The sequence below is a fragment of the Vanellus vanellus genome, assembly GCF_965231255.1.
Source record: "Vanellus vanellus genome assembly, chromosome: 3".
NCBI lineage: Eukaryota > Metazoa > Chordata > Aves > Charadriiformes > Charadriidae > Vanellus > Vanellus vanellus.
In genome coordinates this window covers 17,827,377-17,843,067 of record NC_138907.1, presented here as the reverse complement: position 1 = coordinate 17,843,067, position 15,691 = coordinate 17,827,377, and the positions used below count along the sequence as shown (strand labels likewise).

General features: G+C 42.8%; 1 protein-coding gene across 1 annotated transcript in view; it reads right to left on the bottom strand.

Moving 5' to 3' along the window:
- Positions 1 to 14,810, bottom strand: part of FSHR (follicle stimulating hormone receptor) — a gene marked incomplete at its 5' end in the record, with an annotated part of 79,731 nt that extends 64,921 nt beyond the window's left edge. Inside the window, one exon of the mRNA XM_082480668.1 lies at positions 14,626 to 14,810. Within this exon, the coding sequence (XP_082336794.1) occupies positions 14,626 to 14,810 (185 nt within the window). The remainder of the gene's footprint in view (positions 1 to 14,625) is intronic.
- Between the last annotated feature and the right edge of the window lie 881 nt (positions 14,811 to 15,691).

Genomic DNA, 15,691 nt, shown 5'->3' with positions numbered 1-15,691 from the left:
ACAGATAAACAGCAGAAGTGGAATAATAATCTTATAATAATAGAATATATGACAGATGTACTGCTGAAAGTCATTCACATGCTCCAGTGATGAGCATGGTTCAAAGCCTATCTGGAATAGCCTTCCATCTTGCTAATAAATATTCAGAGACTTTTTAATCTTCAAGGACATAATATCGAATATCTGACAGAAAATTCAGTGTAGATCCATAAGCGGTTTTTATTACGTTTCAATTGGAAGTGGGTTTCATGATGTTTTATGGCAAGCAGTGCCTTTGCCAGAAGATGCAGAACTTTCTTGGTCAAAGTAGTCAGCGGTTAACTGCAAGTCCGACAAAATAAACAAAATACCAATTATGATTCAAGTGTAGTGTAAGTTATTTTCTATTCAGTGAGGAAGAATTGATTTTCCCAGCAGTGTCACTTACACTGTAATGATTATTGCACATAAGACAACTTAAGAAAATGATGGAAAAACAAATTAGATGGGCTGCAGATCATTGGCTTATCTTGACTGCTCACCTTGAGGACAGAGTTAGGGAAACATAATATAACAGTACCGGATATCAGAGTGCTTGAAACCTCTGCTCTCCTTCCACCGTCCTGATATTTCATATTAAAATTTCAAAACAGAAATAAACATTTCCAGAGGGATAAAGCATGAAACAGCACATCTTGCCAGTTTAAGGACATTTGCTTAATTAAAAACAATGATAACTCGCTGTGACAGAAGATAATTAAAGGGGTATAAATTGTATAAGGACTTGGCTTTGTCTAATGCTCCCATTTTATATACACAGCTATTCGTGAGTCAGATGAGAAAAATGTTGCCACAGCTCCATGGCTTTTGTTAGCTGACACTTCAGTACTGATGACCACGTGCTGAAGCGATGCAGTGAAAGACTGAGCCCAATATTATGGCACAATCTAATGGAAATCAATAGGCATTCTTCCACAGATTTTCCAGCATGTATTGGATGGACCTTTTATCACATGCATAAGCCTGAATAATGGGAACAGAGGTTAACCAATCAGCAGCATAGTGATAATCTCTATGAGGAGATGGAATCGTCCTGATCAGAGTTTGTAACAAAAAAATGAGTTGGCCTCACATTCTTCTCCGGCGACATTCACAATCAGCCAATGTCCTGTACATTAAGTGCTGAACATCTTATCTAGCTGATAGAATTTGCTGCAAGAGACTTATTTAACCATGTTTGGTTTTGCTCTAGGGCCAGCAAAAATGACAGTCAACGTCACCATGGAACCTGAAATGTCATCGCAAGGTTTCACACATACCCTTCCAGAATCGTTACATTTTACCTCAGATTTATTTCAAAGGTCTGCATCATTACTTTACTCTATATTACTCTAATTGCAGCTTCCTTGCAAGATCTCCTATTTTTTTGCTCTGTTTTACATGGTAAGAGGTCTCAAGTTTTAAAGATGAGTTGGCCTTGCAAAAAATGAGAGAATGTATGAATTTTGTAGTTAATTACTTTGTCGAGAAAATGTGCCACTAATTTATACCCCTTGACCTGCTGGGTTAGATGTAGTGCTTGTTATTTCAGCCCTTTTGATTGTTTCATCTCAGTAACCAACCACTTCTTTTTTTCCCCCTTTTTAATGAAACATCCATATCTATTCTTGCAAATAGATCGTTCAAAGAGTAGGCATGATAGTGGTCATTCGCTCTCACTTTTTCAGATCGAGGCACACTTTTGGCAACGAGAAAATGAACACTTGCTCTGAGTTTGACAGTTGTAAAGGATGTTTATTTCCTAGGGCTTTGTTTATAAGACTGAAGTTTTTACAAGATTATTTTATGTTGCTTTTGGCAAAAGTTGCAGTTGGTATGAGCGCTACTGTTGTTATCATTCACCAAAACAATATTTAGGGCCCATATATTGAGTTACAAAAGAGCAAATAACGTGCAGTGAAAGTCTAGAAAGCCACAACGAACGTATTGTCTGCCTTTGTGTATGCTTTTTGCATACACACTCAAGGGTAATCCTCTGAAACACACAGATGTTGTAGCTGATTAGCCTTTTATCTGGCAGAAGTTGCCTCTGACACAGTTAAGTATTACTATTTCAGCATTGAGATAGCAGGGAATGGTTAGTGATCAGGTTGACACCATTTTTTACCAGAAAGTATTTTCCGTCATCACCTCTTCAATAAGATCAACAAGAGGGAAGAACGTCCAGATGACCATGCAAGCCAAGCCAAGCAACTTGCCTTGCTCTTAGGCAGGCTAGCAGAGAAAACATGGTCATTGCGTTCTGCTACAGCAGCTACTGAAATACAGATACTGATGTTGGAAAAGGACTGGAGGAACTCCACACCATGGAAACTCCTATACTGTTGCTATACTTGAAGGTAAGGTGAAGGTAAAATTTAGACCTCCGTATACCCTAGGTGCAGCTTTCTCCTTTGGAGTGTTTTAAGAAAAGCAGTTGACATCATATTGAAGGTTAAGGTTTCTGGGACTGTGGGCTTCCAGGATCCAGAGCCAACCTGAATCAGTTGAGTTCAGATTAACAAAACCCTGAGTGTTTCTGTGCAATATAAGGCTGAAGCGCAAAGCTGTTGTTCATATAAGTAGGATACTAGCATAAGGTGCTTTATGGAAATGTACAAAATCCTTTATACCATGAATATTGTAAAGATGTACTCTAGCTGGCAAGTAAGGCACTGCTAATAAAAATAGCAGCCTGCCATCCCTCCAAAGCAGAGGTTAACAAGCTTTCCGCGGAATGCAGAAAATCTTCAAGGCGACGCAAGCAAGAACTTCTGAAACACCCCCTGCCTCATTCCCTATTTTTGCTGATAACCAACTCTACGTGTGTTCAGCCTGGAGGACACTAAACAGATGAATCTACACCTAGAACCAAGGCCGCCTCTTGGCAGCCTGACGTGGGGGGTGGGGTGGGGTGGTGGAAGTCTTTCAAAGCCTTGAACAAAGAGCCAGTCTCCCTGTTTTCTAGCGCCACTGGGACGCTTCTTCCAGACAGCGCTCACGCCTCTGATGGACAAACAAAACGGCAAAGGCCCAGCTGCTAGTGGTCCGTAGCCCTGAAGCTACAAGGCTGTCCCCACCAGACCAGGCCACCAGTAGGCCCAAGGGCAAGCACTCCTTGATGGGCATTTTGTGGAGACTCGCGCCTCTGTGTCCAGCCCGTCCAGTGCTCCTGTAAAGCCCAGGATGGACGCGCTCCAGCTTCTAGGCTAAAGTGCTCAAAACCCAACCCGATTTCGGGGGTGTGGGCCCATGAAATACGCTCAGCCACGCCGACATAACGCAGCAATAACATGTACACAAATGAAGGAAACCAAAGTAATATTGTTTGCTACATGAATACTGTATATAAAAATGCAATGCTGTAGATGCACCATTCACGTATTTATGAAGGATTCTAGCTAAGGAGACATATACAGATAGTGGCTAAACTCACAAAGGGGTAAAAACCTTCCAATTAGTGCTCCATAGGCACTGACCATAACAGAGCCAACTACTGTGGTCACTGCTACTGACCATAACAGAGCCAACAGTTATCCGTAATTGAAATGCCCACAAAAGTCTCCACCTCAGCTGTCCTTAAATTACTGACTGTAACACTAGTGTGAAATGCTGCTCTTCTAATACAGTGACAGAAACTGATACAAAAAAAGTACAGAAATGAAGAAAGTGGAAAAGGTGATGATGCAGAGGTACCACGTCTGTAAATATATATATTTGAGGGAAAAAAAACCATGAAACTGTATATGCATCACTTGAACATTAAAAAAATAGTACAGCTATGACTTCATACTGCCTTATTTAGGAGATTCACAGCAGCAGGCCTGCGTTTCATGCCGCTGAGCCTTTCTGTGATGAGAAATAGTTATTAGAAAGGAATATGAAGGTGCAAGAGGTAATTTTTTTTCTTTTGTACAAGGAAATATATTGTCACGGGAGTACGGTCTGGTGAATAAGGTCTTGAAGGGGCTATAGTCCCAGCTAAACCACTGATTTGTTACCCTGTACCCTTGGGAAATTACTTGTCCTTTACATCCTACAGCTTTGCCGTTTCTGCAATGGATAAAATTATGTTTACATACTTACCCAGAATGTTGTGAAATCTCTTCATATTTATAGAAAGCTTTGTGAGCCCTAAGAAAATCTTATAATTTCCATATGGTTGATTAAAACAATTAAAATCTCCCCTACTAATTTAAAATAAATTTAAACAGTTGGCTACCTATTTCATTTGTGCTTTCAACACCCGTTTTATTTTTCCCCAGAGCAGTTTCCTGTCTACGGCAATAGCACAAACTCCTGAATCTGCAAATACGTACAGATGGGTAGTTTCACACCTGCGCTTCATCCCACTGGAAGGCAGCGGAGCTGCTTGGGCAAGCAATTAGGATGTATACGAACGCCAGTGGAATCAAACCCTAGATTTTCTTGTAGGGTATTTCCTCACAGGGGCCACTAACGCCGATTTCAAAGCACTGAGGAATGAGGTCTGGGCTTCATCTGCCATGGCAACAATATACTGCAGACAGAAAATTACAGCTCCTGGGATTTGGATACAGTGAGTATTTCCCCAAACCAGTAATTCCACCTAGAGAGAGTTGTTGTTCTGCCGGGGCATTTCTTGTTTTGCTGTCATTTTCTGACACAGTCTGTACTTCTTTTATGACTCTCCGCTTGCCAAAAAAAAAAAGAAAAGCAAACATTTCCATAGGAGCTCTGTTGGCTAAAGAAAACTTCAGGGACGAGGCAGGTTTTTTAGCATCAGCCCGCTGTGTTCCCATAGCAGGGGCGTTTATAGCCCCTCTTCTTATACCTTGCTCGTTCAGAAATTTCTGTGTGTCTATAAGCATCCCTGCAGGGAGACTGGACTCCGTGGAAAGACTCTTCAGAATTGATCGCTTCCCAGTAGTTAACAAGAAGGAAGAAATGGATTTGTCAGATCTGTGCTCCTTGTTTTCAGCAGTGGAGAGACTGATGATGCCAGAGAAAGCAGCAAGGACATCGCTTCCACTGCTGAAGCCGGATTTGCTTTCTCACCTGGGCGAGTGTCCGTGGTGCTTTCAGCCTCGAGTGCTTCCCGTTGAAATAGGGTGCCCTTTGACAAAGGCTCTTTCCTCAAAAATTCTTACTGGGCTAGCAAAGGCAAGAGTCCAGTGCATTTATATCATGCGATGGTACAAGTGAAAAAAAGAAATCAAAGCTTACGCTGAAGTTAGCACTGAAATCCAAACCTCTCAAAGCCAAAAGTAGGCAAGCATGTTACACTAGGGATCATTTCGAAGCACAAGGCATCGCACAGAATATAAAACCATGAAAAGGCTTTCAGAAGGTGTGTAAAGAAAACCATTATAATCCTTAGCCTGCCTACGTGACAATCCTTTTCGGTGAAGAAAACCAATCGCAAATAACTACATATCAGTTCTTCCCATCCTATGCTCCAGGTTTTGGGGAAAAAAGGGACAGGTAGATAGTTCCTCCTTCCGTTGCTACTCTCTCCCACCTCAACCTTAGTGATTTCATCAGTTACAGCTACATACACGTGCTACTGTTTTCCATTCTCAGCTTCTTTGCCCAGAGCCAAACTGATGGAGGAAGAGGTTAAAGCACACAGACACCCCGTGCATGTGCGCAGGTGTGTGCACGCACGCTGTTCCCTTCACTTCTTTGGGTGGGATCTGGTTTGGGGATAAGGCTGAGGGGAGGCTTTAGGAGTATCCCACTGCGTTCCACAGTTTTGTGTTCAAACATAAATACAGGACACCAGAAACTTTCCTGAGAAAACAAGCACCACTTTCTTTCCCAGTCTTCACACAATCAGTCCAGTTCTTCACTGCACACTCCCATTTCAAATAAAAAAAAAAATAATCTGCTGACCATCATTTGAAAGTATATTCCCTCCTTGCTTCCACTCTCCTATAAAAGATGAATCAAACACTGAAGACTTAGAATTTCCCCACCGCATGTTTACGCACGCAGTGTTTTTGAAAAACCACTGAAGATTTACGGATTTTTTACAAATAAATATTTACAAATTAATTCCGATTAACTAACTGTATTTAGGCAAGGATTCATATTAGAATGTAGAACCTCATGAGCGCTATGGGGAAACTATGTCAGGACGACCACTACCAGAGCAATGCTCCATAGGCGTTCACAAAACAGGATTTTCAGTCAAATATGCTAAAACACCGAGTAGTAACCGCGTTCTTGAGAAGATAAGAGAACGGAGAGAGGGGAAAGCTTCAGCCCACAGCTCATCCAGCAGATACACGTTTAAAATTGAGGCTGCCCTGTCTATAGCAAGTTCTGAATATGTTACAGTCAAGGATACAGAGTTATTTAGCTAGTCCAGGCAAAGACAGAGGCTCAGAAAGCTCAAAAGTGATGGAAACATACTTGTGAAAAAAAAAAAAAAACAACAAAAAAAAAAAACACCCAACTTGTTCATACTGAGTTGGGTTGAAGGCATTTCACTCAGAAACATATCTCCCTCTGCATATAATAACAGTCTGTAAATTCTCCTTTAGCTAACCAGGAGCAAATACGTCTGAGTGGCTTGATAAGGCAATGGGAGATAAGAAGCATCCATACTTTCCAGGCTAAGCTCCTGAAACACCTAAGGATGTTTGGAGGAAAACATTAAGCAAAAGCAAACATATCACAAGCTTTCCTGACCCTAGACACCCAAACCCAAGGAAGCTACACCTGAGTAAAGGCAGAAAACGGGCTCCTTATTACTGTGTATGCAAGATAATTAGAAGAAATAATTTTCTATACTCTTATATGAAATCCGGGCTTGACTCTGACCTATAATTTGAAATGAGCTTCATTTTAATGACTTAAATTTCACTGCTAATAAGAGCAGTCCAATCAAAGTACAGGCAAAGTGTGTGAAATCATTTACAGGTTTTGTCAGAAAAGGTCAAGATCTTAAACAAAGAGAAGTGACTTTTCCTACCAAAGTGCTTACCCCTCGCTGTGTAAAACTAATAGACTGCTATGAAAAATAATACCTGTCTTTTGTGCCCAAAGCACCTTGTTTACCAAACACAGACGCACACATATTAATTACCAATCAGCTGCTGCCCAAATGAACAACACGTGGCTGACAGAGGTCCCCGTCGCCAGACAGGGAAGACGAACTTAGTTCTTTCCACTGAAGTTAATGAAGCTATGACAATTTAAATTAGCCGTGAACCTACCCCAATTATCTTTTAGCTCGCCGGCACAAGGACACTCAGGAAAGTTAAGCAGAACTAACTAAAAAGCCATCAAGTTAGAAGAGAGTGAGGTGTGTTGAACTTTGTGTGGATTCCTTTCGCTCCTCAGCTGGGTGTTTAACGGGTTTGTTTATTTTTCTTTGCTATGCCAGATAATTCGGTTTGGCTTTGCAGGACTCCCTCCTGCATACAAACCGCTGGCACTTAGAGCAGCTGTTCCCTTCGGGATGTATATTCGCTTGGCATCCCTCTGCCGTGCAACTGCTCTCTCTGTTCTTGCGGCATCCCTCATCCACTCTCTTCTTCCACCCTCGTTAAGCTCTCCGCATACCCGGTATTTTCAGCGACACGCCAGCCCCACGAGAGCCCCTTGGCACCTGCAAAGGAAACCCTTGAGCTGCACGGCAGGCTCTCCCGCTGGCCACTCAGGCGACGCATTTCGTGCGCGATACTCTTCTAGAGGAATGCCATTTGGAGCTTTTAAAGACACCTTCCATTGGAGATCTCTTCTCCGTTACACCTCAGAAATGCTGCTGGGTAGATTAAATATTTGAGAAGCTTTTTTTAATTTATTTTTTTTTTTTTTTTTTTTTTTTAAATTTAAGAGGCTGGGTTTTGAGGGAGATAATAAGCTTTATTCTTCAGGACTGCAATGCTGATATGACTTTGCTAAGAGCCAGATCCAGAAAACGGTTAACCCAAATTCCCAAGCTGTCATTTATAAGCCTGAGTGAGGAGCATACTACATAGACAAATGCAGACACAGGGATAACAAACGAGTTGTCCTGGCTTTATGGGTCTTACAGTACGGCAGCTTGTGCCCTGCTGGGTCAGAGCACGAGGGGCACCCCCCCCACGCCTTTCTGCATCTGCCCCTGCATAAATACCCTGAGCTCCCTGCGTACGGGATGGGAGGGCAACTCAGCGAAGCCGGAAGACTACAACAGAAGCACATAAGCACTTCAACGTCTTTCGAACTCATAAAAGCACTCATCAGAACTCTGGTCTATAGGTCTAACTATGCTCTGCTCTCCCAGGTAGCAATAGTCACATTTGAGTATCGATAAGATTCCCTGAGCCAAAATATCTTGGCCTCCCTGGGTGGGATGAAATATGAAGTTAATACATTTTAATGTTAGAAAGAAGAAAGCAACAAAGTCTAAAATACAACATTTTAGTCTTGTGCAGTGAAAACTGATGAGTTGTGAGAAGCCGTAGTAAGGGTAAATGAAGCTAGGAAATCATCCATGCTGTTGAAGAGTTTAGCGTGGCATAGCATTCAAAGCAAAGAAAAATTAACAGCTGCATAACGCCAGTGAATTCACGATTCCTCGAGTCTGTTTTGTGATTCGTGTTCTTGTCGGAGGTGTAAAAAGGCCTCCATCCTACTTTGTAATGTCCCCTAAGCTTACCAACTTCTCCATGTTAAGCACATTTTAGTTTAAAAGCTACTGATTTCTGATCTTACCAGGACTTTTCTCTCTTGCTGTGTTTCTACGCTAAAGCTCGGTATTTACCAGCTCGTATCTCATGAATAACATTAGGATCAAACTCTCCTAGGTTATAATTATACGAAACAAGATTTGAATGGGGAGGAACCCAAGATGAAGACTCCCTATTCAAGACAAGAAAATCCAACTCCTACAAATGACTAGTCTAATCTTGCAAACACTTTAGAAAAACATTGATGATAATCTCATTCAACAGGCAAGTTTTGATTCTTTGCATAAAGTGAAGCAGAATATACCTAAAACATCGAACAGAGAGACTGTATTTTGGAGACGTGGAGCCCATTTTGCCTGGTATCAGACGTGTGGGGGTGTGACACGGGCCCTCTGGTTTTTGTGTGTGTTCATGAGACAGAGGCTTCCAGAAAAGCCAGAACTTGGTCACTGGGAGTATCTCCTTGTAGCTGACCCCAGAGAAGGGCATCAGCCGGTATAGACCTTCGTAACCTCTCAATGCTGCATGCTAACAAAATCAAGTTGTGGCTTTCGATGTCTGTCCCTGCAAAAAGCTTAGTGATTTCACAAGTCACATATTTGCCATTAAATTTCAAGTGAATGCGCTTTCATTTCAAAGATACATTAGATATATACACACATATATACACCTTCAGACTCGATCATGCATCTGTCATAGATGCATCGAGCTGCAGTCATTATAACTCAGGTGGAAGTCATGCCTATGTATTTATTGCCATAGTATCACGAGTAAGCCAGCAGAGAGTACTGCACTGCGAAGCAACTCCTATTGCGTGCAGCACACCTCCTTGTGCTGAAAAGCTCCTGCAGCTTTGGAAACTGGATGTTTCTATAGAGATATGTACTCGGTAATTCATACCAGCTGAGGATCTGCCCTGCAGAGTTTATTATCCTTCTTTAGTGTCACTTTTTTTCTTCTCTCTCTCTTATGCCCTGCCTATTTCTTTTTATCCTCCCAGTGAAAATGCCAAATACAGAATCCAGCATAAGCGTTGGACCACTCCACCGATACACAGCCAGTGACTGTTCAGCAACCTCTACGGCTTTCTGCTTCAAAGTATGAACTGATCACACATTCAGGAAGAGACGAATGTAGCACTAACTGCAGGCTTTTTCCTACCCCAACAGAAACAAAGCTGTTTTAAATAAAAAAAAAAAAAAAAGAAGAAGAATCTTTAGATATCATGTAATATGTTCTGACTATGCTCTGCTGTGCAAATATTCTCCTCCCCTGCTGACAATAGGCGGGTGTATCGATTAACTCCATGGTTAACCACCATAACACAGAGACTCGAAAACTTCATGGGTTTTCATTTTGTTGGCTTACTTTACCCTGTCCACACCCTGTCTTTTTTAGATTAAGGTCAGTCCACCAGTACAAACACCTGAGCAAGAGCTGTAATTGTTTGCAGGTTTCCATGTAGTTTCAGCTTTAAGTGTGAAAGCACAAAAAAAAGAAATATCCTAATTTCAGCTGTCAATAACAGCACTGCAGCTACTGTTCACATCATTTGCAGCTTCTGTTGCAGGGAAGCACGTCTGACTCAGTACATGACACACAACTTGTTATTTCAAGGCAGCCACTGTTTTAGTGGTCAGACATCTACTCAGCCTTGACTTGATAGTCTAAAATAAATATCCTTGAGCAATTGTACAAAAACACCTATGCAGAGAGCAAGAACTCCACTGTTTATAGTTTGCAGATGCTTGGGAGAAAATGCTCTATATAACATACCTCTGAACCGCTCTGACAACGGCTAAGACGTCTAGCGAAGCCAGAGAATCAGTTTTAAAATACAAAACACCACATGATCAAGCCTGGCCTTATTTATTTTACTTGCAATTTTCTCTTAGATAGCATTTTGACAGATGGGTGCCAACTGATGGACCGTCTTTGTTGTCAATTATTTCAGTCGTCTCAGTTGCTCCTTTCTAAAACTGGCACCACTCTCCCACTGAAGCCTCTGGCAAGCAAACACGTTAAACAATTCCTTTTAATTAGCTGAGTCACATTTCCAAGTTTGCAAGCTTTCTTTGAGGAGCTTCCATGCTCAAGGGGTGTTTCTTATATCATCTCCATGGTGTAGAAAAGTCAGGCAGAGGGAACCAACTGGTCAACACGTACCTGCTGCTGTCGGCTGCCGCACTTATATGCCAGCTAAGGATGGCTAAACACCAGGGGGGTAAAGTTTAGGAGCAGGAGAACATTAGGAAAGTAACTGAGTTGGAGGCAGTTTCTCTTGGTAACAAATACAACATGACCAAATTTGATTTCCTGATAACTTTTCATCACAGCATTAGTTATGGCATGCAGGTAAAATGCTGATATTAAGATTTCTCTCGCAGAACTCCAGAGGATTGCAAGCAGAATTGGACCAAGCAGCCTTTTTCACCTCCCTTCTTCAGCTGCTTTGTATTGTTGCGTTACTTTGCCAAATCAGAGATATAGTCTACCGCCCACACGGTGGCAGATAGCTGCTGGGGCAGAGCTCGCTCTTTCCCTGGGACAAGAGTGATTTCAAGCACTGCTGCGGTGAGAAACCCAAAAGCAAGGAAGGGTGCTGTAAGAGAACGAGCAAGCTTTTCCTGGCATTTTGAGTTGTGCTCCCAGTTGATATTCATACGTTTCTGCTTAAAGTAGTTCGCTAAATCTTAAGAAGGATCCCTTCTATTCTGAGACTGAGTTATTTTTGTTTGCGTTACTTTCTCAAAGCAAGACCTCTAATGACTAAATGAAATCTCAGTGACTACTAAGGATGGATTACAAGGCTTGACACTGGATTTTAAAACTGGTTTAAATCTTCAAGGAGTAAACTGCCTTAGGTGTCTACTGAGTTGCTCCCCCCTCTCATTCTGTGAGGCAATCAATAGCTAATACTTTAACACAAGATGAACCTACGTTTCCCATCTGAATTTTCAGCCTCTGGCTTCTTATGGTCAGAGCCATCGACATTTCTCACAGGCATTTCGGTGCCTACAAAAAAAAAAAATGCCAAAAACTCTTCTATCCAACGCCTCTTGCAGGCAAAGATTATAAAGCGAACCAGCTAATAACCACCGTCTCCCCTGCAAGCACTCGGAGCGTGCCACCCCCCAGAGGGCTCGCAAATCTGCAAGAAGCAACGTACAAAGCAAGCTGTAACCACCCTCTCACGGGACGTCGGCCTCCAAGTGCAAAAGTTGACGCTGCAGCAAGAAGAGGAATGAAACCCCGTGACTCCTGATCCCTGCTCCGTTTCCACGTGGTAAGTACAAACTGCAATCCCTCACCGTAAGAGGCTGCCAGCCCTCCCCTCTGCAGCGCCTTGCTAGAGCAGATGCTAATCCAACCAGGAGCAAAACCTCGCCTCCTCTAGCACGCCGCAGAGCTCACGTTCGCTGCGGAGCGTAAACTCTCTCTGGTGGGAAACCAGCCACAAGGAATGCCATCACGGCAGAGCGTGTCAGTGGCCAACCCTCACAAAATGAAAAAGAAGAATAATAACAAAAAAGATCAGCCACGGCAAACAGCGGAGTTAATGGCTGTTGAGGGCAATGTTTTTACGTTTATCCTGAGTTTTCTTACCAAGTAACAGAGCTGGCTGCCGCATGCCAGAGTCCCAAGTTAAGAAACAGCTGTAGTGGAACAGAAACACGCAGCAACGGGAGAAGTACTTGAGGCTTATCAGGCTCCTGTTCTCTCTCCAAAGCTTTCACGGGCAGGTTATTCAAAATCAAAAAGGCACTAGGAAAGGACACTAGGACAGCTTAAAAAAAAAGCTATCAAGACCACATAAGCGAAGGTGAAGAGCTCTAAGTGTACCGAAGAAGCCTCCCTCCTTTACGTCAAATGAACATCAACTGCATCCAGCACTCCCAGAATGAGCTCTTAAGTGAAAAAACTACCTTGCAGGAGCTATACTTCGCAAGAAGTCCTGTGCTTGTGTCCTATACAGGGTCCTTAGACATCATGGCCATCTACGCTCAAGTTGCTACACTGACTTTAAAACCCTTTTGACTCATTGAGGCTTTTTGAAGAAACATAAAGCAAACTTTTTCCATTACCAAGAATGCATTTGCAACAGCACCTGGAGCAGAAAAGTCTATTTTAGCCACCCGAATCACCCTACTGGGCACTCAGCGGAGAGGTGCATAGGAAGGCACTTTTCTAGACCCCTTTGACCTTGAAGGAAAAATCTGAGATTTATCTGTCACTTAATAGCTCTTCAGCTAATGTGTCTGGCTTTCGCAGCACTAGCATTTGCTATATTCAAAGCAACTCTACACAGTTTTCACGGACAAATTCTTAAGCCATGCTGAAATCAGTCCTGGGGCTATACTGGTTCAAGAGGACCAGAATTACCTCCCAAGGAACCAAAAGTTGGTGTAAGTGAGAAGAGAGTCAAGCTGAGAGATTCTAAATCCAATATTTGCACAGCCCTGCCAGAAGAAAAGATTCGTTCATCGTTTTCGGTCGCACTAACATTGTAGTCTGCCTGCTTCAGCGAATGCACACGCGTGCTGAGGAACCCACAAATTAGCATCCTCGAGAAGTTAACAAGGATCCGCTGCAACCAAATTCCATTTTACTAACAGGTGCTTTTTGCCAGTATAAAACTCTACTTCTTTGCAGAAATAATTATAAACCGCTTTTTCTTAATCCCTAGAAGCCACACCTTAAGTGTATAATCTAAAGAAACAATCAAAACAAGATTAAACAAAATTAGCAGTGTATGCCTGGAACACTGTTCACTCAGGATTTAGATGACCTAAATCACAGATGGATTATTTTTCCCTCTAGTTGCGAGAACGATTTAAACTTTTACTGACCTTCTGTGGTTAATTCAAACATTTTTCTCACGTTTTTAGCTCAGCCTACTAATTCAGTGAGCGTAAGAACTCCTCTATCTGAATGAAACAAAACTCCAGCCCTAGGAAAACTGTGGGATAGTAACCACGGATATATTGTGGTGTGTAAAACCAGGACAGGGGTATATTTTTCCAATTAGTGACATACCATTCTTCCTCGTGTCCTCCCTCCAAACTTGCCACTCCACTTATTAATCAAAGGGTTTATCCAGGATTACTCCTTTTGTTTTTGCTTTAGGTCGTAACGATGTCAGACGGCTGTGGGTGTAGGCAAGGGGGGATATGATGTGTTTTTTTAAAAAAGTTAAAATGAAAACAATCACTTGCACAGTTACATACTGGCTATTGCGTAAGCTCTTTTGCTCGCCTGTGCTACTGACACAGAAAACAGCTGTCATACAGGATCGCTCACGTTATTTTACGGAAAACGAAGAGAGGCTTTAAGACAGATAAAACCCTTCCTTGAGTAACGCAGTACTGTATCTTTATGTCGTTCCCTCTCTCCGACTGCAGCCCTGCTGCTCCTCAGATGGAGGAGGATCACTCTCTGAATGTTTATCAGAGTCCTTTCTGTAATGCCTTTGCGATTTCGAAAAGAAAACATTACGTTGCGTCTTGGCAAACAAGCACAAACCTTCGGAAAGCTCCCGCAGCACAAACACAAACGCCCGTCATCAAGTTGTTTGGGGCAGACAAGTTGCACTACACATTTCCACAACGCTAAAGCAAGCTGTAAAGAAAGCTTAGGCTTTATGCTTCAATTTACTGTCACGGCACCACGGAAGCTTGTTTAAAATTTAGTCTACGCTTTGCATTATAACGTTCCCTATCTTTTCTCAACAGAGATCTTAAAACGAGCACGATGAGAGTAATGGAGAGGAGCTTCGAGATGTTAATTAAGCGAGTGGCGGAGGAAGGGCTGTGCTTTCCAAACAGCTGGCGTAAGTCTCCCGAGCGACTCCCTCCAAGCCCGACCCTTGGCTTGCCGGGCAGCAGTTTGTTTGGAGAGCCAGCAACAAGGCTGCTGCTTGCAACCCTTCCCTCTCCCTACTTACAGTTCGGTGGTGTTGGTGGGGATGTCCCGAGGAACCTGGACCACTTTGCTCTCCTGACAAATGAAGACCCTGCCCGCGCAGCGGCAGGCGTGCTGCTGGCATCCCGTGCAGCCTGCCAGCAGAACCAGCAAACAGGCGAGGACCGGAGACATCTCCGTCTTCACATCTGTGCCTCTCTCCTTCATCTCCAAGGGAGGAACGCACAGACCTCCCAGCCCAACTCCCTGAATGGAAGATCCGCCCCAAAAGCTGGGATGAACCACGTGGCTTCTTGGGGGATGACTTCTCAGCAGGTTTCGGTTCGTGGCCCCAGATCCTTTATGACCTTAGGGTAGGGGATGGAGATGAGCAATGCTGATTTTCCACAACAGATGTATTTTATATTTAAAGTGGTGTTGAAATCACGGGCCCCAGCCAAACCAGCCAGGGCACTGGGTTTCTGCACTGGGGAAAGGTCCTTCCTTCTCAGCTATGCTATTTCGCATGCTTTTTTTGGTAAGACCAAGGGACAACAAAGCATTTTTACTTTCTACAGCCCAGGCACGTTTGTCCCTGAAGGGGAGACACTATTTATGCTCCCCTTCGTGGATCCAAGACCCCCTGCTTTTGTGTTGCTCCTAGGCAAAAGAAATGTGTTTTGTTTTTTGTTTGTTTTTTTTTTTTTTTTATAGGGTATATAATCTATTGGATAGGTTAAAAGATAAACAGTCCTAAAGCCAGAGCTAAGTAACACGCCTTTATTTTCAACTAATTATTTTTCACGCACTTACTGATTCATCTCCTGTTTTCCTTAACGCCTCCATAGGAACCCAAACAGGAGAAAACGCCACCATCCCAAAGGCCCCTGGGGACTGGCAAACTAGTTTCATCATCTGGGAAAAAAAAAAACCCAGAAACATACAGAATGGCTATTTGTGACACAACAGGAGGAAAACAGCTTCAATTGCACCATCATAAAGCCTGGACGCTGAATCCCGTTCTCTGAGTCCTCAATTGTTTTGTTTACTTTTTGACTGAGCTAAAATATCTCTCTTGTTACAAATATTAATACAAATATTAATCCTTG